The 22606-nt window shown below is 42.3% G+C and overlaps 1 protein-coding gene across 1 annotated transcript; it reads right to left on the bottom strand.

The window, feature by feature from the left end:
• Positions 1-955: 955 nt before the first annotated feature.
• Positions 956-22351, bottom strand: ZBTB34 (zinc finger and BTB domain containing 34). The gene is made up of 2 exons (XM_079928063.1): positions 22175-22351; positions 956-3966 (listed from the first exon to the last, which is right to left on the bottom strand). The coding sequence occupies exon 2, from the start codon at positions 3954-3956 to the stop codon at positions 2442-2444; it is 1515 nt and encodes a 504-aa protein (XP_079784189.1). The 5' UTR covers positions 3957-3966; positions 22175-22351; the 3' UTR covers positions 956-2441.
• Positions 22352-22606: the final 255 nt, after the last annotated feature.

Below are 22606 nucleotides of genomic sequence, written 5' to 3'. Positions count from 1 at the left end.
CCAAGCCTGAGTGAAAAGGAGGCTCCTTCCCTGAGCCTGACCTCTCATGTCCTCGATTTGGGCGCTTCTTGTCACAAACTTAATTTGTATCACAACACAAATTTTTTGCATTTAATTCTTTGACGGAAAAAAAAAAATCAAACTTATTCATGTAAGGAAAAAAAATCACAAACATTTACCTGAAACCCCAGAACATATTTAAGTGGGTAAACACTTGGGGTCCAGCCTCCCCTTGAGGCACACGGCTTTGACAGGAGTTGAGCAAGTGCTTCAGGGAGAGAACAGACCCCTGACTTAGGCAGTCTGACAGGAAAAGGCATACTATATACCCGGTTAGCAGAAGTCGCTCCTTGGAGCGGCAGGACTCGCGTGTGTCTGTACGTAGTAACACTGATGTGGAGAGCAGCGGCTCACGCGTGAACAGATCCCCTGTGCTGAAGAGATGCTACTGCACAGCTACCACCCCCAGGGGCGATCACACACAAGGGCCTGAATGATTTTTTCCCCAAAAAAAACCAAAAAAAAAAAAAAAAAAATCCCCAAACACCCCCACCCCAACTCCATTCTTGGTATTTTAAGAGCCAAAAAAGCACGGAAAACCAGCAAACATCTACTTTTGTATTCCTTTAACTCCTAGCCTCTGAGGTTGGTCCGAATTTCGCTTTTGTTTTTCTCTTAGGTGGTCTGTGCTCTTCTCCCGTGGAGACACACTAGTTGTGAGTTTCAGGGCCAAGGTTCTCAAGCAGAGAGCCTGGAGTGCTGACATCTTGCCGACAGCCTGCAGCACAAACTCACCACCAAACTGCTTACATTACTCTCTGCCGGAGTACACAGTACCAGGGCAATCTCATAAAGCCCGTTTTGTATACTAGGAGCACACGGGTGAACAAAATATAAAACTGAAGACACTTCCTCAAGTACTAATAAAACATTATCCAAATAGGACTCGGGTATGTTTTTATACAGTAATGTGTTTGCCAGCACATGCTTTTGAGGTCTTTTTTCAAGCTATAAACTCAAGAGAGGAAAAAAATTATAATTCACTTTTACCATTAGATTTCACATTTTCTACAACTATACTGACCTAAAAGATACATAACATAAAAATAGCACCACGTGACCAAAAAAATGGTGACACACAGAGATTTGGTGACACACAGAGTATCTTAGAGGGCTTTTTAACTGTTGGTTTCTTCAAGCAGGAAACACTGAGAGAGCGGGGGAGCCACGGAGGCTCTCATCAGCTCACACAATACTAAGATAGATATATTGCTTGCAATTCCCATAGAGTATATCTTTACAAAAAGTACAAATTCCAAGTTCTGCAGTTTCCCTGGGAACTGCATGTAGAAAAAGTTGCTGTGCACCTGAACTGGCTGTTTGAAAAGAGAAAGAAGAAAAAAAACCACAACACTGCTTGGAGAATTTTGTAGACAGAACTACAAATCCCTTTCCTTTAGTGCGAGTACTAACTCACGGTAGAGAGTGATTCGATTTAGTTACCTGGTATGTTTCTACAGTACGGAATGAAGGTAGATTCATAGGCCAGTAAAAACATTGAAAACCACTGCTCCTTTGGGGTTGACTAATATAACACTACTGTATGTAAAAAGGTCAGCACCACGGGTCATCCAGCTTACCTACTGGACAACTAACAAAAATTCCAAATGGTTTCCAACTAGAGTTGAATACATTTTATGGCATTTGGTTTATGTATTTGTTATGAAGCAGAGCTATGAACACTGTGATTTGCTTTGCTTGCTTTTGGACACAATGATTAATATATTTGAAAACCTATTAACATTCTTTTATAAGGGAAATAAAGGGGCAAAACCCTAACATATTAGGTAGGGGCGAGACAGAGTCAAAAGCCCTGTTCACATTGTATTAAATTATATATTCCTCTTACATTCACCTCAACCAGAATAAAATCAAATTTGAGAATGTATATATACTATATATATAATAATTGCTTTATTATATATATATATATAAAAATTGTCTAACTACCCCCTAAAAGTAATTTTAAATTAGAAAAGGTTACCCATTTGTATCAGCTGACGGCATCCCAGTCTCCCTCCATGGAAATGCACTGGTGCCAGTGCACACAATGGGAGAGTATGCCTCTTGGCAGAGAATGTAGGGTCAACCAGTTGGCATAGCTAAATCACTGGCAGGTTTTGGATGAAGAGTTCAGCCAAAGAGGAATACTGTCAGCCTGTGTTTTCCCTGGATACGCTGCCCTTCATGCTTTGAGCTCCTTGAGGGAGGGAGGGCGGGGGAAAGGATAAACACAATGAAGTGTTCCTTCCAGAAACCTTAGAAAAACTGCCAAGAGACCAAGAGATTTCCAGATGGTTGGGAAAACCAAAGGTTACAACAAAGCAAATCACAAACAGGCGTTGATTAATGTGCTTTGTGGGGTGCACTTCTTTACCATCTTAATCAGGAGCATCAGACACCGTGTGAATTTCCATCCGGGAATCTAGGGCCATCTCTGAGGCCGACGCATCATTTTCTAGTTTCTGTTCCACATACACATCTGTTCTCTCAGGGGACTCGATGCGACTCCTGACTTCAGCTATGCCAGGGTGGTTTTTCCGCAGGTGCTGGTTGAGGGTACCTTGGAATGGAAAGCACTTCCCGCAGATCTCACAGCGGAATGGTTTATCGTCGGTATGGCCCCGGATGTGGTACTCCAGCTGGTCCTTCCGCGTGTACTTCTTCCCGCAGAACTTGCACACAAAGGGGGTGATTCCCATATGGAGTCGCATGTGCCTGTCAAGGCTTCCCTTCTGGTTGAAGGACTTTCCACAGTAAATACAGATCAACCTCTCATTGTACGGGTACCAGTGACCTCTTGCACTCCTCTCCCGGGGGCTGCTCTCAAACCCGGGGTTATTCATCATAGCTTCACTGTCGGAACCCTGCACCAAGCCCTGCAGATCACTGTGCAGATGGACAGACAGAGCCCGCTTCTGGCGGGCACGACCTCCTCGGAAACAGCTCAGCATGGATCTGGATGGGCTGGAATTGCTCAAACTTCCAAAAGCTTCAGCTACGCCGGCTGGCTGTGAAGCTGCCTGGGAGTAAGAGTAGGCGTGCTGGAGCACAGAACCATAGGAGCCCACATTCACGGCCACAACTTGTTCCCCATCAACCATCTCGGTGTGGTAGCCATCGTCTCCCAGGGAGGAGCTGTCGGAACAGCTGGGACGGTCAGACTTTTCCATCTTCACTTTCACTTCAGTGATCTGGCTCTCCCTCCCCAGCAGGTCCCCTTGCTCATGGTCCCCCTCGATCTGAATCTCGTACTCAGAGACGCTCCCACTGCTCCCTCGGTCCGAGTGCCCTTCCTCCTGTACACGGCTGCGCAAGGCTTTGCTGGGTGTCGTCTCCATCCGAAGATCACTGCTTGTGGTAGGCTGCCGTACCTGAGAGCAGTATGGAGGGGAGATCTCCACCGGGTTGGCAAAGTAGCTGCTGTCTTTAACTCCATTACGACTCTCTGGAGTCTCTTCCGCACCGACGGTCACAGAGTCCACATCTCCAACACTGATTTTTGAATGGATGCTCTCTAGGATCTGCGTGCACTTGTCAATGACACACTGCATCTGAAGAAAGCTAGCTGCAGTCAGAAAACTGACAACATCCTTCAGCTGCAAGGACATTCTTCCAGTGTAACAAAATGAAAGCAACTGTTCAAACACATTGGGATTTTTAATCACTGATATTGACAAGCCACTCATGGTACTTAATGCTGAATGGTCCCGGAAGTAGGGGGAGCTGGCCGCAAGGACTGCTTTGTGGGCTCGGAACGGCTGACCCTGAATGTGGACGATGATGTCACATAGTTTCCCTTGCAGGCGGAGCTCGTTTAGCTGGCTCAGAACGGTGCTGCTGTACTCGGGCACATCAAACTGAATAAAACTGCTGCTGTCCATTTCTACTGACATGAAGCGTAATCTGAGGAAAGAGAGAGTTTCATAATTCGCCAGTGACTCCTCACTAAGTACAAGTGGCATAAACACAGCCTTGCAAAAATACCACCACCCCCTCCATTGTAGCTACTATACCTCCTAGGGTCCGCCTGAGCATTTCTTTTCTCCTCTTACTTATTTTCAGTCTTTCATGCCTTGGTTAATTCACCTAAAGATAAATAACCTAATGATCCATTAGCCAAGTCTCCTAATTACCTGACATACATCTTGATCAAAGTAAAACATGTAACATACAGTAGAGCCATTTTAGCTCTAGCTGAGAACTTGGTATCCTTTTAAGAAATATATTTTTCTGTTTCACCTACCTTTGAGGATTTGAAGTACTCTGTAAAACAGAAGTAAATTCATTTAAAAAAATGCTCTGCCTTATTTGTATATTTCCAATTGGTATTTTGCAAGTATACAGCACACTGGATACTGAATGGAGCTTAAACCTTTTTAGAGTTAGAGTTGTTGTCTTGATGTGCATTTTTTCCCCTTCAGCTCTACACACATTTACATCCTTTTGGGTTGGTAATTCATAGCGCAATGCTCGGCCGCCTTCAGTGAAGAGTTTTTAGACAGGAGGATCAAGAAGAGTGACGGACACGTCAGGAGTGCATCATCCTCGGCTAGTGCTCACACTGCTGGCGTGCTCAGGACAGGCTGGCTGCCCTCTGCCTAGAGCCCACAGCCCTGATCACTCAAAACTACAGAACGGTGTAGAGCCCAGGCTGCATTCTCTGACCAAAACAACAAAATTAGATCTCACATTTATATTTTTGTTTTTAAAACCCAACCTATAGGGCTTCCCTGGTGGCGCAGTGGTTGAGAGTCCACCTGCCGATGCAGGGGACACGGGTTCGTGCCGCGGTCCGGGAAGATCCCACATGCCTCAGAGTGGCTGGGCCCGTGAGCCATGGCCGCTGAGCCTGCGCATCTGGAGCCTGTGCTCCGCAGCGGGAGAGGCCACAAGGGTGAGAGGCCCGTGTACCGCAAAAAAAACCAAAACAAACAAACAAAAAAAAAACCCAATCAAGAGAAATTTAAACACCTCCTGAATAAGCACTGAATCAAAAAGAAAATCAATAAGGAATAGAGCTATTTAGAAAATAAGAAAACTCACATCAAATCTGCAGTACGGGTTTAGGAATGAAGTTTACTTATATCTTCAACTTACCTAACAATGCATCCAAAAAGAGATGGACAGATATGTGATAAAGCAAACAAAATAAAATGTTAACAAGTGTAGAGTCTAGATTGAGTATACAGGTGTTTATTGTAAAATTCAACTTTTGGGTATGTTTGAAATTTTTCACAATGAAATGCTGGGGTTCTGAACTAACAAATTTTAACAATGCCAGTGCCTTAAAAATTTTTATCATTAAACAATAAAGAATAAAAATAAATGAAATCACTTATGAGGTCAGAAAAGGAACAAACTAAACCCAAAGAAAACAAAAATGTAATTAATACAGAACAGTATTTAATCACAAAGTTTTAAAATTTAAGACAAGACAATGTGCAACGAAATCTAAAACTTTTGCAGAAAAAGATCAATCAGTGTGATGATAAATCACATCAGAATTTTTCTTAACCACCTCAGAATTTATTAAAACATTTTAGTTAGAGAGGAACCCTGTGCCATTATTTATCCTAGATTTATGATTGAAATCAATTTGAAATCCAAGTGGAATGGACATATTTTTAGGATAACATAAATTGGCAGAATTAAAAAGAAACAGAAGTGCCAAAGCACAAATGATCCTCAGGCCATTCACACTGTTCTAGATGCATGCTAAAATATTTAAAGCATCTCAGTTCGTATGGCATAAGTCTGACATTAGAATATGGCAAACAGCATAAAGACCGTCAACTTTACCTACGTAGAGACTTCACTAAACAGACTTACTTTAATATCCTAAAGGAAATACTAGCAAATATAACCTATTAAAAGAATAATATATTATGATCAAATGTAAGAATGGCTATATGTTAGGACATACACAAATGTAATCTGCAACCTCAATAAGTCAAAGGAGAAAAACCATATGGCCAAATCAATTCTATGCCAAAAATGCATTTTAAAAAGTTACTTTCAAAGTAAGGATAAAAATACTTAATAAGCTAAGAATAGAACAATATTTTCCTAATATAATAGCATCTACTGCAAACTAATGGCAACATCACCCTTAAAAAGGAAATATACCTACATTCCCCAAAATGTATTTAGTAGAACACAAGCCCCGAGCTCAATATCCCTACCTCCTAGGAATTAAAAAACATATTAGCATACTAACCCATCTGCAAAGTCCTACAGGCTAGAATTCTATTTAACTCAGCAGTTTGCAAACTCATTTAACCATGAAACTCTTCTCTCAAGGTACACATATTAATATTCCAAAGAATCAGTGTTCCCTGGCACACTCTATGGTAAACACTTTTGTAAAGGAATTCCTGCTAGTGCCTGGAAGGCTACAAGGTTGTCTGCCCATCACTTCTTTTACTTAACGTTGTTCTTGAAATTCCAGCCAAAGAAAAAAGGCAAGAGAAAATTAAGGCATATAGCCTTTAGAAAAGAGGTGGTGAAATTATCATCCAAGGGAGATATGACTATTTATACAGAAAACACAAAAGAATTGCTTGAAAAAAATCTGTTAGAATCAGGATGTAATAAGTGAAGGATTTAAAAAATTATTATTCATAAAAAACCGGTTAGGTAAGCTAATGACAAGTTACAGCCAACAATATTAACATAAACTATAAAATACCTGGGGGATAAACAAAAAATTGGATCTACAAGAAGAAAACTATAACACTTTAATAAGGACAAAAACATGCATAAACAAAGACACATATCATGCTTCTGGTAGGAAAATTTGACACTATCAAGATGGACATGTTCCCCGCAAGTTAGTTTATAAATATAATGCAGCCCAATGGAGTATTTTCTTCGAAACTTGACAAAATGATTTTAAAATTCATCTAGAACACTGCCGTCCAATAGAAATACAACACAAGCCATGTGTGTAATGTTTTCTAGCAGTTATATTGTTTAAAAGGAAAAATATAAAATTTAACTCAATATATCTAAAACATTATCATTTCAACATTAGAAAGTTATTAATGAGATATTTTATATTCTTTTTTTTCATACTAAGTCACCAGTATTTTCACAACACTCTTGGAATTTCATGCCTGTCATATCAGGTCTTTAAAATGTGATGTGTATTTTGCATTTACAGCACGTCTCAATCTGGAATAACTACATTTCAAGTGCTCAATAGCCCCGTGTGAGCAATGGCCACCATACTGGACATTAGATCTAGAAGAAGAAATACTGAAAAAATTTTAGAAAAAGAAAAATACAGCCAAACATATAGATGTCAAAATGTATGAGTAGGCTATAATTCATTCATTTCGTAAATATATACTGAGAGTCTTCCGTATGCCTGGCACTACAGCTCCAAGTAAGCTACAATTCTCTTGTTGTAAATTGTGATAAGAGCTATGAGATCTTTCATAACGGAGGAGTGGTCAGAGAAGGCCATTTGAACAAATGATATCTCAACTGAGACCTAAAGGATGATAAAGGTTAGCCAAATATTGGGGGGTAGGGGGGGTGCTGCAGGGAAAGTTCCAATTTTCCAGACAGAAGGAATCACATGCACAAAGAGATGAGAGCCCAAGTCAGGAAGGAAGGAAATATTGGAGCACTGTGGCACAGCTGGGACAAGGAGCAAGGGCAGAGGCCACAGGAGGCTGTCAAGTAGATAGAAATCAGACCAGGATGGGCCTTTGGGGGCCATTTTCAATCAGTGAAAAAGGAAGATTTCTGGAAATAGATGCTGCTTGGATAATATGAATAAATAATAATAAAGTTAGATCCCTTCTTCACAACATACCCCAAAATAACTTCAAGAGAAGACATTTCTGAGCACACAAAGGCAGACACCAGAAGAAGAAAGGGAGATTTAACTATTTAAGTAAAACTTTTATACCTCTAAAAAATATCTTTTACCAAAAAACAAAAAGAGACAAATTATGAAAAATATAACATCTATGGCAGGGAAGTATAAAACTCTTACAAATCAATAAAAGCCAAATGTAACAACTGAAAAGTGAACAAAGAATATGAACAGATGCTAAAAAAAAAAAAAATTAAATTGCCTTTAAACATAGGGATAAAATGCTTAACGACTTCATCAATAAACCAAAATATAAAAATTAACACAAGACACAATTGTTCTTTCTCAAATCGCCCAGGCTTAAAAACGCAACCCAGCTGGCAGTGTTATAGGAAGAGGGGTGCTCTCACATACTTCTGGTAGGCAAATACAACAAAAGCCTTAAAATGGGAATTTCTCTCAACTCAGCACTCTGTGTTGTAAAAACAAAATCATGAATATAGGCACAAAAATTTATCCATAACTACATTCAATTACAAAGCAAACAATGGAAACAACCTGAATGTCCAACAATAAGGGAATTATTAAAGTATGATACAGCTATATACTGAATACAGTATCATCACTAAAATGACGTTAAAGAATTCAAAGTTAGTTCCACAAAATGTAAGTTAGTTCCCATGAGAGCAGGAATTTTTATCTGTTATATTAACTATGTGCCAGATAACTGCCTGGCACATGGTGGATACTCAATAAATATTTGATGAATAAATATTTAAGAACACAGCAAGAAATCAGATCAACTGCAAATGAACAAGAGGGATCTTTATGGGTGATGGAAATGGTCTAAAACTGAATTACGGTGATAGTTTGACAACTTTTTTTTTTTTTTTTTTGCGGTACGCAGGACTCTCACTGTTGTGGCCTCTCTCGTTGCGGAGCACAGGCTCCAGACGCGCAGGCTCAGCGGCCATGGCTCACGGGCCCAGCCGCTCTGCGGCATGTGGGATCTTCCCAGACCGGGGCACGAACCCGCGTCCCCTGCATCGGCAGGTGGACTCTCAACCACTGCGCCACCAGGGAAGCCCTTGACAACTTTTTAAGTTTACTAAAAGTCACTGCATTTTATACTTAAGATGGGTCAATTTTATATGTAAGTTATATACCTCAACAAAGCTGTTAAAAAATCAGGTAATCACAGAATATACAGAATGATATTTCTAAAAGTATATATGTATTTACAAATATGAAATATACATAGAGATAATATTAAAGAATTATACAAAATATTTACATTAATGTGAGAGTAAAGATGTTTTATCTTTCTTCTTTGTATTTTTCAAATTTCTATAGTGAACATGTATTACTTGGAATGACAAAAATATATGTATTTTTAAATCCCTACTAGATGATAATTTGACATAGACACTGCTGGTGAGTATAAAATGGTACAAATACTTTGGAGGGCATTTCAGTAGTATCCAGAAAAATTACAAACGATCCCCCATGACTGAGCAATTTCAACTCTAGGAATTTATTACAGGACAGCTCATAACAAAAGATTGGAAACAAACTAAATTCTCATCAAGAGGAGCCTGGCTAATAAATTATGGTATGTCCATACTAAAGACTATTATACCACCAGAAAAAATGAATAAGGAAGCTCTTTTCATACTGGTATGAAACAATCACCATGATATATTGCTAAATGAAAAAGCTGAGATGCAGAGCAGTATATATGCTATTTGTATAAAGCACTATGAAAACATATACACCTCACTGTGTCAATATATTCATATATAAATATTAGCAAAATATTTCTGGAATGATGCACAAAAACAAATGGCCTCTTGGGACAGGGATGAGGTAGTTGGAAGGCCCATTAGCTTTCAGTGAATCATTTTGAACTCTTAAAATTTCTAAACTATGTGAATGTATTACTTATTAAAAATAAGTAACATTAAAAAAATTTAAGGCACCTCATCTAGTTTTTAAGAGATAAGAAAAGATCCTAATATAACCATCAGAAGCATTAATTTGGAGTCAGATACGGATTCAAATGATACCTGCTTTCCATTTGTAAAACCTTGGGCAAGGTACTTCATAACCTTTCCAAGTCTCAGTTTTTTGTTTTTTTGTTTTTTTTTTTTTGCGGTACGCGGGCCTCTCGCTGTTGTGGCCTCTCCCATTGCGGAGCACAGGCTCTGGACACGCAGGCTCAGCAGCCATGGCTCACGGGCCCAGTCGCTCCGCGGCACGTGGGATCTTCCCAGACCGGGGCACGAACCCGTGTCCCCTGCATTGGCAGGCGGACTCTCAACCACTGCGCCACCAGGAAAGCCCAGTTTTTTTGTTTTTAATGGTAGTATCAATAGCAATAGTCTTTGCCTTATGGGTTGTTATAAGGAATTCATGTAGGAAGCACTTAGCACAATGGTTGCTTGGCACGTGGCAATCAAGGTTAGCTATTAGAGACTTTTTTTAGGGGGACAGGATGGTGTAACAAACAGAACTGGCTTTGAAGTTAGACTTGGATATGAATCCTGGTTGTGCCACTTTCTAATAAAAATAGTAACAATGAACATTTAAATAGTTACGTGACCTTAGACAAGTCCATCAACCTTGATCTCTGTATCTAGAACATGACTAGAACAGCCCAACATGACTGTTGGAGTAGTTGAATGAGGGAAATTCATGCAATGAATGTGTATAATAGCTTACATATAATGAGTACCTATCTTGTGCTAAACACCTTACACAGATTAATTAATTTGATTCTCTTATCAACTCTGTTAGGGGAATACTATGATTGCTGCCATCTTATAGATGAAGACTCTGAAGAAAAGAATTAAGACACTTGCCAAAGGTCCCGCAGTTAACAGATGAACTTAGTCTGGCTCCAGGGGTCATGCTCATAACTGCACCAGACTGCCGTCTAGAAGCACAGAAACTGCCTGGCACCTGCCAAGTGGTCAAATGTTACCTATTCATTACAGCATTTTCGGGACACAAGGATGTGTAAATAGTGACTTTTGGAATTAAAGGGCAAAAGAAAGGTGGATTCAGCTTTTTAAAGGTACAGAGTCCTGGGCAAAAACCAGTAGAAAAAGGAAAACAAAAAAGCATTTCTGAAATAGTCTGTAAAACTGAAAATAGCTCCACAATGAGGTGTCTTCCTCCTTTGTGTGGCTTTTTATCTTCTTCTCAGAAAAAAGTACAGAACTACACTGGAAAGAAAATCACTGAAGAGAAAAATGAAAGACCATGATTAACACCTAAGGAGGAATTCCATTTTTCTGCAAAATGAGAAAGGAAGTGCTCCATTCTCCTCTCCTTGACACTGACGCGTCCTCTCGGCAGTGACAATGAGATTCAGAGACTCCTGCCTAAAGCTGCTAACAAGCAACACTCTCGAATAAGAGGCTTCTCAGAGACTGACACACAGGGAATTTACAGGTAACTGAAGTCCTAGTCACAGAAAAGGAGTAAAAGGCATAATTAATCACAATTCCACACCCAGACCTGACATCAGGTCCAGCGGTCCTGAAGCAAAGGAAGCCAGAACCTCTCACAGACACATCAGTTCCAACAGAACCCTCCACTCCTCTGCAATTTTCCAGCATGGGCTAATCACTGGTTCCTCGAGGGTCTTGATTTCTCCCTTGAATGGAATGTCAGTGGGCCTACACCAAAGTTAGATCAATGTTTAATTTTATCTTTAAAATAAAATATATGCATATGGTCAAACTTCAAACTATCGTACAGAAAAATATAAAATGGATAGCAAAATTCTTCTCCAGTGCCTCTCAATCACTGGAAAGAGTTTTTGGGTGTTCTTTCAGAGAAAATTATAAACATATATCAGCATAAACTGTTCTGTACTCTGCTTTTTAAAAATGTATTTAAAGGGTAAGCTGGGATGAAGTGAGAGAATGGCATGGACTTATATATACTACCAAATGTAAAATAGATAGCTAGTGGGAAGCAGCTGCATAGCACAGGGAGATCAGCTCAGTGCTTTGCGACCACCTAGAGGGGTGGGATAGGGAGGGTGGGAGGGAGATGCAAGAGGGAGGGGATGTGGGGATATATGTTTATGTATAGCTGATTCACTTTGTTATAAAGCAGAAACTAACACACCATTGTAAAGCAATTACACTCCAATACAGATGTTAAAAAAAAAAAAGTATTTAATATACCTTAAAATCTTTCCACAGCAGCACAAGCTCATCTACTTCATTCTCTTTTCTGATTTCATAGTATTCCATGAAATTCATATAAATGAATTTCATATGTGCCACCATGTCTTCAATACTTAATCAGTCCCCAGGTGATACCAAAAGCAGGAAACCATTTAAATAGTCATAGTAGTTCCTCCTAGCAGAGGGGCTACTGCGTTAGTTTTTCACATCCATCGATAATGCCAACTTACCTCCCAAAAGGTGGCAGCAACTGTCCCTTCACCAACAGCACGTGAAGTGCCTGTACCCCCGTAACTGCTAATAATGAATATTGAACTTTTTCACCTTTGCCACACTGACAGGTTAAAAGTGGTATCTCACTGTTTTGCTGTGATTTAATTATAAATGGGGTTGATCATCTTTTCTCATCTTCAATGGCAATTTGTCTAAGTTTGTCTTCGAACTGCCTACCCATATCCTTTGCCCATATCTGACTCTCTATTGAACTGTCAGAGTTCTCTGCAAATTAAGAAAACGAGCCTTTTGTCCAATGTGCTGCAAGTATTAGATTTAACTGCAATCACTAAATGACATACTGACTGGGAATTTATTTTTCTACATTTATAGGGTATGTTCAATTTCAATCTCTTACGTGCACAGAACCAAAGGGAACTCAAAGATAAATAAGAGTCCCAGTCTTGCAGTTTGATACAGGCTTACTGCAGATTCCTCCCAACTCAGAGAGAGATGGGAATGGAGTTCATTTTTGATAATGCAGAGAAGTGATTTATATTAGTTTTTCATTTAGACTAAGTTTGCAGCTGCTTCAGAAAACAATAATGAATTTGATTATTCCACTCACTAAAGACATCAGAATCAGTATTCTTTAATTCAGCAGATTAATCACAGGTCTTTCTGTCCCACTATATCAATAGTAAACAAAAAAAATCCCCAAACTAGACATTTACATTGCTATATTTTAATTAAAAACAAGTATATATAAACTGGATATTTTTCTTCAATACCATTAATACTTATTTTAACAATACTCATTCTGGTTTTGTTTGTTAAAACTATACTTTGGATAACAATGTGAAATACTTCTTTTTAAAACATATACAAAGAGGATATTAGTTGAAATGGTCTCTGGGAAGTTCAAAATTGTCAGCTCCCCGATTTCTTCATAACGCTCTTCTGCTCATTCAACCAATGGACACACAAACTTTCTGCTCTCCAATTTCTTTAACTGGAGAATGCTTTCACCCCTCGGGAAGCAGCTCTCACCTCACACACAGCCTCTGCCACAGTCAGCTGATGAGACTGCCACCATCGGTCTCAACAGTGGGTTCTGGGAAGGACCACCTCGGACGTGGGCAGTCCTGACATTCGTCCAGCCACCTCCACACCAGCCTCAGCAACTGCCCAAGGGGATCACTGTCACCTTCCACCACACTCCTTAGCCTTCCCCCCTTACTTGGAAAAGCCCATCATCATCATCATCATCATCATCATCAATTACAATATTTACTGAATGCTCGACACATGCTAGGCATGTCGTAAAGGCCTTATATGTATTATTCATACATATGTATGAGTTCTCTTGACCTTCCACCAGAAGGCAGGTACGATTACCCTCCCTTGAGAGGTGAGGAAACTGAGGCTCCAAGAGGCTAACTTAACTTTTTCAGGGCTGTTGCAAAGTCTGGCCATCTAGACCCCTACACAATAACCCCTTATCCTTGTTTAATTTGCCCAAGGGGAGTAGCTGGACCAGTAAGGGAGGCAGGAGAGTTGAGGGAAAGGCAGGAGGAAACGAAAGCTTGCCCTAGGTTACCTCCCTGCCCTAGGGTGGTGGCCAGGGAAAGGGACAGTGACAGGTGACAACCTCCTACCACTGCCCAGGGCTCTTACTCCTTCCTCTGTCGGGAGGAAGGAGATGAAGAAAGGCAAAAGGGAGCATTTTAGTAACATCCATCGAACTTACAAGCGCACATGCCCTGTGCATGAGTAATCTCAGCTCTAGGGATTTACCATAGAACCCTCTTTCAAGATCAAAATCTCCCTTTTTTCTAGATCTAAGTCACCGGTAGAAGGAAGGGTTATGATCAGAAAAAAGTCCCAGGTGGCCCTCCAGCTGCAGTATATTATGCCTTCCATATTCACAGCTTTTACTCCCGCTTCCCCGTCAGAGCCCTGCATCCTGGCTGATTTTACCTGCTTTAAATAAACAGCTATCTTCATACGCTAAAGCCTCTATTCATTAGAAACCACCGACCTAGGGCTCAAGTAAGTGGTCCTTTTGGTGTTCGAGGGTGAAAGTCACAGAGAGCAGATGCTGCCAAGACACAGGTTCAGCCCAAGTTCAAGAGAATTCAAAGCAGCACTGAGACTGGCATTTAAAAAGCAACAGCAGACTGTGAGGGGCTATCCAGGACTGACCAAGTAGCGAGGAAGCCAGGTCTGAAAGCACTGAGGACAGCAGCAAGGCCAGCACAGGCCAGAGCAAGACAGAACCGTGAGGAGTGAAGAGCGACCAGGTTCGGGAAGAGCACAGCCACATGCTGGGGAGTTCAGGCAGACTGGGCAACCAGAGAAGGGAGGCCACTCACACAGCGAGGCAGTGTGGGCACGAGCCACAGGGGAAAGGTGCTGTCCCCTAAATACCATACAAGCCAGCCTGGGATACTCGACCCACAGACTTGAAGTGCGAAGTGAAGGAGAAGGGTCCTGGAAATAAACATGCATGCATGCTCTGAAAAGAAAACTAAGATCTGATACAAGACCATATGACAACAAGGCTTAGCAAGTAAAGCTGCTTGAAATCTTTGCAAGCTCCCACCCAAAAAAAGCTACAGAACATATGACCACACCCAGGCATCAGGACAAGACGCTGTTCTGAAACGCTACAAACAAGGGAATGATACCCCCTAATCCAGATTCCAAAGCTCACCAAGAATAAATACATTTGACCTGAAGGAGCTTTAAAAAAGTCACACTTCATAAAGACAGGGAAACCAGCTGACCATAATCTAAGAGACAAGGCTGATCCTGGGAAGGGTGGACAGACGCCAGTTCATCGCCACTCTGTTCCTCCTCTCACCTGGCTCCTCCCACTGAGTTTGAGCAAATGAGGCAAAAAGGTAGTGAGTGCTCTTCTATATGACCACTATAGGTTCACATAAAATAAAATGCCCGATTAATGGAAATTACAGCTCCCTAAGTTTTCAAAGGTGCTGCATATTTAACAATTTCTTATAAAGCACCAGGGAATGTAAGGAGGGTCCTATTATTTTCCACTTAATGTCATTATAGTCTTCTGACACTATTTTTAAAAGACTTAACTATCACCAAAAAATAACTAAAAGAAAGCATGGGTGAATTTATTTATAATAATGTCATAGAGGTCTCTGCAAGCATGACATTAAGTCCCAGAAGCCACAAAGGACAAATACATTTGACAACATAGAAATATATAATATAAAAAATCCACCCTCCAAGCAGAAAGATAAACGACATATTGAGGGAAAGTACGTGCACATTTGACAAAGGGCTATATTATAACTCAAACAGATTTGGACTGACACACAAAATCCTATGGAAGAAGGTGCAAAAGATATTAACAGTTCAAAGAAAAAGTGATCAAAAACATATGAAAAGATGTTTAGCTTTATTCATGATCAAGTCATGTGAATTACAAAAAGAAAAAATGAGATACCATTCGTAACCCATCAGACCTGCACACATTTTAAAAGTGTGCAGGTGTAATCCTGAGGGATAATCTGGTAATATCAATTAAGATGTAAAAAGCATTCATCGTTTGGCCCACAATTAACTATTAAGAATTAAGCTTACAAATACACAGTACTTACAATAGCTTATCAGGATATGTATGTCCACTGAGCACTTTTATTTGCTATAGCAAAAAAAAAAAGAGGGAAACGAGCTCAAAATCCAGAGAAGACTTGTTCAAAAAAACAAAACAAAACAAAACAAAAAAACCAATCAACAATGAAACACTACCCAGCCATTAAGAAGAATAAATAGACCTGTATCCTTCGACATGGAAAAGAGCTCTAATATTTAGCCAAAATCAGCAAGCCACAGAAAAATCTGTATGTATATATGTGATTCACTTTATGTACTTTTCTTAAAAGAACAAGTATATACTGCTGTATCCATTCTGGAAGGAATCCTATGAAACCATTAATGTTGGTGACTTTCGGGAATGAGGACTACAGACTGGGGAAAGGGAAGGGAAACAGACTTTTATACTTTTTGAATTTTTTTATCATATAGCTGTATTATTCTCACTAAAAGTTCTTTTAAGACATGGTATAGGGTTTTTCCTAAAAATATATAATTTTTAAAACCAAGGAATCTAGGGAAAGATAGGCTGCAAATGGGTAATTATTGTATCAAGCAGACAATTATAGAGGCAGAAACAAAGAACTATGAGAGCAATGACAAGACTGATTACTTTTGACCAAAGAGAATTTTTTTTAATCAAAGAGAATAAATAAAATCTTCATGGTGGAAGTAATATTTGAACAGGACTTTGCATTTCAAATGGAACAGAAAGAACACTTCAGGCAGAGGAATGGCAGAAGCAAAGAACACTGGAGTGAAAATGTATGGTGTCTGGGGTAGTGGCCAGGGCCCAGGTACAAGGAGCGATGAGGGAAAGAGGAATGCCACAGTGGGAACGTGGACGGCCTTGAATACGAGACTGGAAATCTCAAACTGGATTCCGGTGGCAGCCAATTTGAACACGAGTCCAAAGAAGGACTCAACAGGGCTTGGAGACGGAGGGATGCTATCCACTCTGGAAGTTAGTTCCACCTCAGACAAGCTGAGTTTAGGCTGCCCACTGGGCCTCTGAACAGAGTTGTCCAATAGGCACAATTTGGGAGTAATCAAAAATTGTACTAGCCAAGGATGAATGTGGTAACATGCGGTTACTAAAAGGGAAAACAGAAAACACAGTTGAGAACAGAAGGAACAGTTATTTGCTCCTACTGTAACATGCTCACGAAAGAGGAAACATGCACACCTAGCCCTCTCCTTAAGGCACCGTTTCACTGACTAATAAAATTCTGCATCGTGCCTTTTGTTAAGCTGTAAGGAAACCAAACAGTGAAAACCAGAACCTAGACTAGTGCCATCTTCCCACACTGCAAATCCATTCTAAAGAGAACCTAAAGATGAGAAAAGACACTTAAATGTCATCTGGGCAAAACACCCACATGGGCCTTGAAATCCCCTCTACAAAATCCTTGGTCTTAAACCCTGGAACTGTTTCCCAGTAATGACAACCAGAGCAAAAGTAAAAGTGTAAAACCTAAGCAAATGTGATGTGCTGATTCTTGAGCCTCCCGTGCTGCTGAGCTCACACCCTCAGTGGTGAGCTCTCTGAGGGCAGGGACTGTGTGCCCAGAGCCTAGCAGTGTGTCTGGCAGAGAGAGGCTCTCAGCAACCTAAACCAAGCTGGTGGCTCAAAATCCATGACTGCCACCATGGCGGCACCCTCAGCTTTCAACTTTTCCTGCTGAACACCCGAGAGACGTAGGATCTTCTCACCAGCAGGAAAAATCTAGCAAGGTGGTTCACTCCCATCTAACCCATAAACACTCTAATTTGCTCCACTTCATTTAAAAATACCCTGCGACACTTCCAAGAAAGGAAAGCAAGGTTACAAATTTGGAAGTTGTTTAAGGCACCAGGAAGTACCCATTATTCTCCATCAAGATGCTCATGATTCCAAACCCAGATCTGCACCTGCTGGCTTCAGTCACTTGCTGATACTGGAGACACAACTCAAGCTAGACTTTCTCTATCAGGCACTGAAGACCTGAAGATCCCTTATCATTCCCAAACAAAAAGTCATTAACAAGACCGCTGAATGGAAGCACTGGGGACAACAGGCATGGTGACAGCAGTCACAAGGATACAAAAATAACTTTCTTAGGTATTTCTGCCTGGGTCTAGAGAAAAACTAAAATTGAGCTGTCATGAAATACAATCTAATCCTTCAGAAAGCAGCAGCCGAATAACACCAGGCCTGCATGAAACATTCTGGTGCCGCTGAAACCCAATGCAAGAAAAAAATAAATAAAATGGCATTCCGTGATGGATATTCATGAAGTACTCATCCTAATTTAAAAGAAAACAAGTCTAGAGTTCTTACTGCATTAATTCATGTGAGCCTGAAAGAACATTTTTATCCAAACTGTTAGATTTCCTACCAAGGCGTTAACATTCTCCAAGTCTGCTCAGATACAATAATTCTGAGAGTGCGGTTTCGTTTGACAGTGGAGACTGTCTTTCAGTCAGTGCAAAACATCAGAAGCTTCTTCTGAGCTTTCCTAGCAGAGCAGGAATGGACTCTTTAACCTGACTGGCAGTAACAGTTACTGAGCTCCAACTGCGTTCTGTACACTAAGTAAGCTCTCTACCTGCTCACTGAATCTTCATGACAACACTATGAGATAGACACGGCAGCTATCCCCATTCTACAGATGAGAAAACACTCAGAGAGACTAAGAACCTTTCCCAAACTCATTAATGACTGGCTGAGCCAGGATTTGAACCTGGATTTGACAGTCTTCAGAGCCAGAATTCTTATCTCCCGTAAGAATAAGATTTTAATCCAGGCACAGTGGTGAGAAGTAGGGGTTTTATTGGTGCTAGTGTCTTACTGATCACCTTTGAGTGGAAAAAAAATTTCTCATTTAAGGGTGTATCATTACACCAACACAGTGATAATTAAGGGGTTACAATTCCTTGTACTTTGCAGCCATTTCTCTGCATAATGTCCATTCTTTTTACTTCTGTCTATGAAGTGGGCAATTAGATGCTTAAAATTCTATCATGAAATAGAAAGATTTGTTTCAGTTAAAGGAATGAATAAGCTTTCTTAAGGCAAAGAACTCAAAAAAGTCAAGGAGTAACATCTTATCTGCTTACTGCTGGCATTTCAGGGGACACCAGACCTGGGAAATATATTAAGTCCCACCTCGAAAGATAAAAGGATTCGAAAAGCTCACCTTGAATTGCTTTCTTCCATGAAGTTTTCCATGCCATCAATACAACCAGAAAATAACCATTAGAAATTAAACTGCCTTCAGTTGATGACCTTCACTAAGCTAAATTCAGCAGTTTGTCAGCTACAAAACATTAAACGGACACAATTAAGAAGTTTGAAAACCATTAAGCAGAATTTAAACTAGAGAAAGATGAAAATTAATGGGAATAAAACATAATGACACATTATAGATTTGTGATACTGACATTTTTGACAAGTGCTTCAGCTGGAAGGTAAAAGTAGGATCCACAGACATGTAGAAATACACAGCTCAGTAAATACACCGAGGTTCGGCAGCCTATCATTTCTCCACCTTGATAAATTTACACCTAATAATGATGATGATGATGATGAAAATGTAAATATTAAGCAGTTACTAGGTGCTATAAACGTTGCTACCTCCTTCATATACTTTTTTTCACTTTAAAACTCACAAAACCCTAGGAAATGGATTTTATTATCCCCATACTACAGATGAGAAAACAGAGGATCAGAGACATTATATAAATTGTCCAAGTTCACATGGCTAGTAAGTAGCCTTGCTGGGATTCAAACCCAGACTGGTCTGATTCCAAAGCTGATGTACTTTCCCCACAGCCTCCAACTGAAGAATTACATGATGTTTTCCTTTCCCATAATCAAGAGTAAACATTTTAATGTTTCAAAGATTCATTTTATGTTATCTGCACTTGAAGAATGAAAGCTGAAAACATCCACCTTGAATGGCAGCATTAGACGTAAATGATATATGACAGAGAAAACTGATAACTAATAAAAGCTTCTCCTTTAAAAAGGGGCGGTTCAAAAAAATTTAAGTCATTTACCAACAAAAATTAGGAAGTATTTGCATACCTATTACAAAAGCCCAGCTACAGTATTAGATATTACAAGGGCTGCAAGAGAAGTATTAAGACAAAATGCCCTCAAAAAAAACACCCACTTCAGCTGGGACAAGAGCAAGTTCAGTAACCGAGGAACAAGTGCTGAATCCTGTGCTTTAGATTCTGAGTGCCACAAAGGCATGGGGGTAGGGCAGTCAGGGAACACCCTCTGGAGGAAGTATATCTTCAGCAGGGGCTTGAAGGAAGTGAAATGGAGAATTTACACAGAGGAGAAGAAAAAGGAGGCCAGGACTTCAGAAGGGGGAACAAGAGGCGCAACGCCCTCGAAGCAGTCACAAACTCACTTCTGCAGGAGACAGTCGGGGAGGAGAAGCAGCAAATAAGGTCCAAGAAGGTGAGGAGAGCCTTGAAAAGACACGGCGGGCACTGACTGGATGCAGTGTGGCAGGCAGAGGATGTACTCAGCTTTGAATAGTGGTATAAATACCTGTGGCCTTTTAGCTGATTTCCTGGCCCCCAGCCTCTCCCCTCCCCTCCTGTAAATGATCATGAGCCACCCCTAGTCTCTTGCCTCTCACCACTGCCTTTAGAATAGTTTCAACTTTGGCCTAGTGTTCAAGTTCTTTCAGAAACTAGCCCAGCCAATCTTTCCTTATTCCCTTCCTTTAAGCACCCTTCTCTACAAGGAAACTGGTCTATTCACTAACTCCACGGGATCACTGGGTCTGATTCTTCTTTTCCTATCAGAGTCCTACTCATCCTTTAACAGCCAGCTCAAACCCCACCCCCTCACTAAAGCCTTTCCTGACCACTTGGCCTATAGTAACCTCCATCTCTCCTTCCTCTTAATTCTACAGCACACAGGCTTGTCTCATCAATTACCTTTCCACAGGTAAAGTCTCAGCACCCAGTGTAAAGCTGCTTGGAGGCTGGAAGTGTGCCTCCTACGACTTTACCCCACCACATGGAACAGCATCTTGACATTTAATAAGCAAGCAAACACTCAACTCTTTTTTTGACTTCCTATATTAAGTTTAGCATTAGCATAAAGGAAGGATGGGAGAGGTGGGGGGACTTCTGAAGTCAGAGACTAGCTAAGAAGCTGCTGCGATAATCCAGATGTGAGGTAAAGAGGGCCTGACTAGGGAACAAAGAGAAAATGGGCAGATATAAACAACAAAAAAAAATTTTGCACGCAAAAACTCAGCAGGATGTGATTGACTACTACTAGGAACAAAAGCAAGGAATGAATTAGGATAAGGTTAGGTTTAGAAACGCTTCTTGGATTCATTTTAAACCCTGTCTGAAAACAAGTGTATTAAGCGGCTAAAAAGTCCACATTTGCAAAAAGTCTTCGGTGAAGCTGCCCAGTATCTTGAACCAGGGACAGCCATTCCAATTTCAGACATACACAGAATGGTAGACCTGGAAGGGTCTTTAGAGAGCTTATCTAAAACCCTCACTGATCAGGTGGGGAAACTGAGACCCAGCATGGAAAAGGCTTGCTGAAAGCCTCAAGACTGAGACTCCCAGACTATTCATGCCCCAAGGCACAGCCGCCTAGCCTAGAAGGACACTGTTTACACACCCAGGCCAGCCCAGCCCTCCGTAATGGCAGGACCGTCTGAGGGCGAGAGTGACCATGGAGACGTCCAGGGCCAAGCAGGACGCGCCGCCGCCTGTTTACCTGGAGAAAAGCCGTGGCGTGGGGCAAGAGCTCGGTTGCAGCCACCAGCAGGGCCGACCCCGCGGCCCGGCCCGGCTCTCCCGGGGACTTAACCATCCGGCCTCCCCGTACAAAGGGGGAGCGCCCCCGGGGCCGAGGGGCCCGGAAGCAGGGGATCCCGAGACGCCCGGGCGGAGGCTGGGGAGCCCGGGGCAGCTGGCCGAGCGCTGCCCTCAGACCCGCCAGCAGCGCCCGGACTCCGGGGCCAAGCAGGGTTGGCCCCTTGGGGGCGCGCGCCGGACCAGAGCAGGTGCCCAGAGCGTCCGGACCCCGCCCGGCCTCGGCTCCAACCCGCACCACCCGCCCACCCGCCGGCCCGCGGGGCTGACCAGGCGCGGAGGCTCCCGCCCCGCCGCGCCCAGAGGGAACCGGACAGCGGCCAGGGGCTGCCACCGACTCCGCTGGCTCCGCCCGCGCCTCGCCCGCCGCCCACCGCCCCCCGCCGGCGCGCCTCACCTGCGGAGAGCGCCGCGCTCACATCGCCCGCCCGCGGCGCCCCCTCCGCCGCCGCCGGCGCCAGGCCCGTCCCCGCCGCTCCGGCTGCCGCCCCAGCCCGCGCCCCCCGCCCCCGGAAGCGCTTCTCGGCCCCGCCCCCTCAGCGCCGGCACTTCCGGGCAGGCGCGGACCGGGGTGTTGGCGACCCGGGACTGGCCTCTCTCCGGGACTCCGAGTCCGGGATCCCGCTCTGGCTGTGTCCGGGAGTCTCGCCGCGGACGAATGGGCGAGCGGCAGCCTTGGTCCCGACTCCGGGAGGGAGCGGCGGCAGCTCCGCGCATCACGGCCTCCCGCCCGCCTTCTCCTCGGCTCCCCCTGCTGGCGGGAGGAGGGCTGCTCCGCGGGGCGCGCCCGGGGCTCCCGGAGCGGAATGGGTGAGAGGCCAGGACTTTC

This window comes from Stenella coeruleoalba (genome assembly GCF_951394435.1).
Source record: "Stenella coeruleoalba genome assembly, chromosome: 7".
NCBI classification, from domain to species: domain Eukaryota; kingdom Metazoa; phylum Chordata; class Mammalia; order Artiodactyla; family Delphinidae; genus Stenella; species Stenella coeruleoalba.
This window is presented reverse-complemented; position numbering and strand designations above follow the sequence as displayed.

Coding starts and splice junctions, on each gene's coding strand:
- ZBTB34 (XM_079928063.1), bottom strand. CDS start 3,956: ATGTCAGTAGAAATGGACAGCAGCAGTTTTATTCAGTTTGATGTGCCC.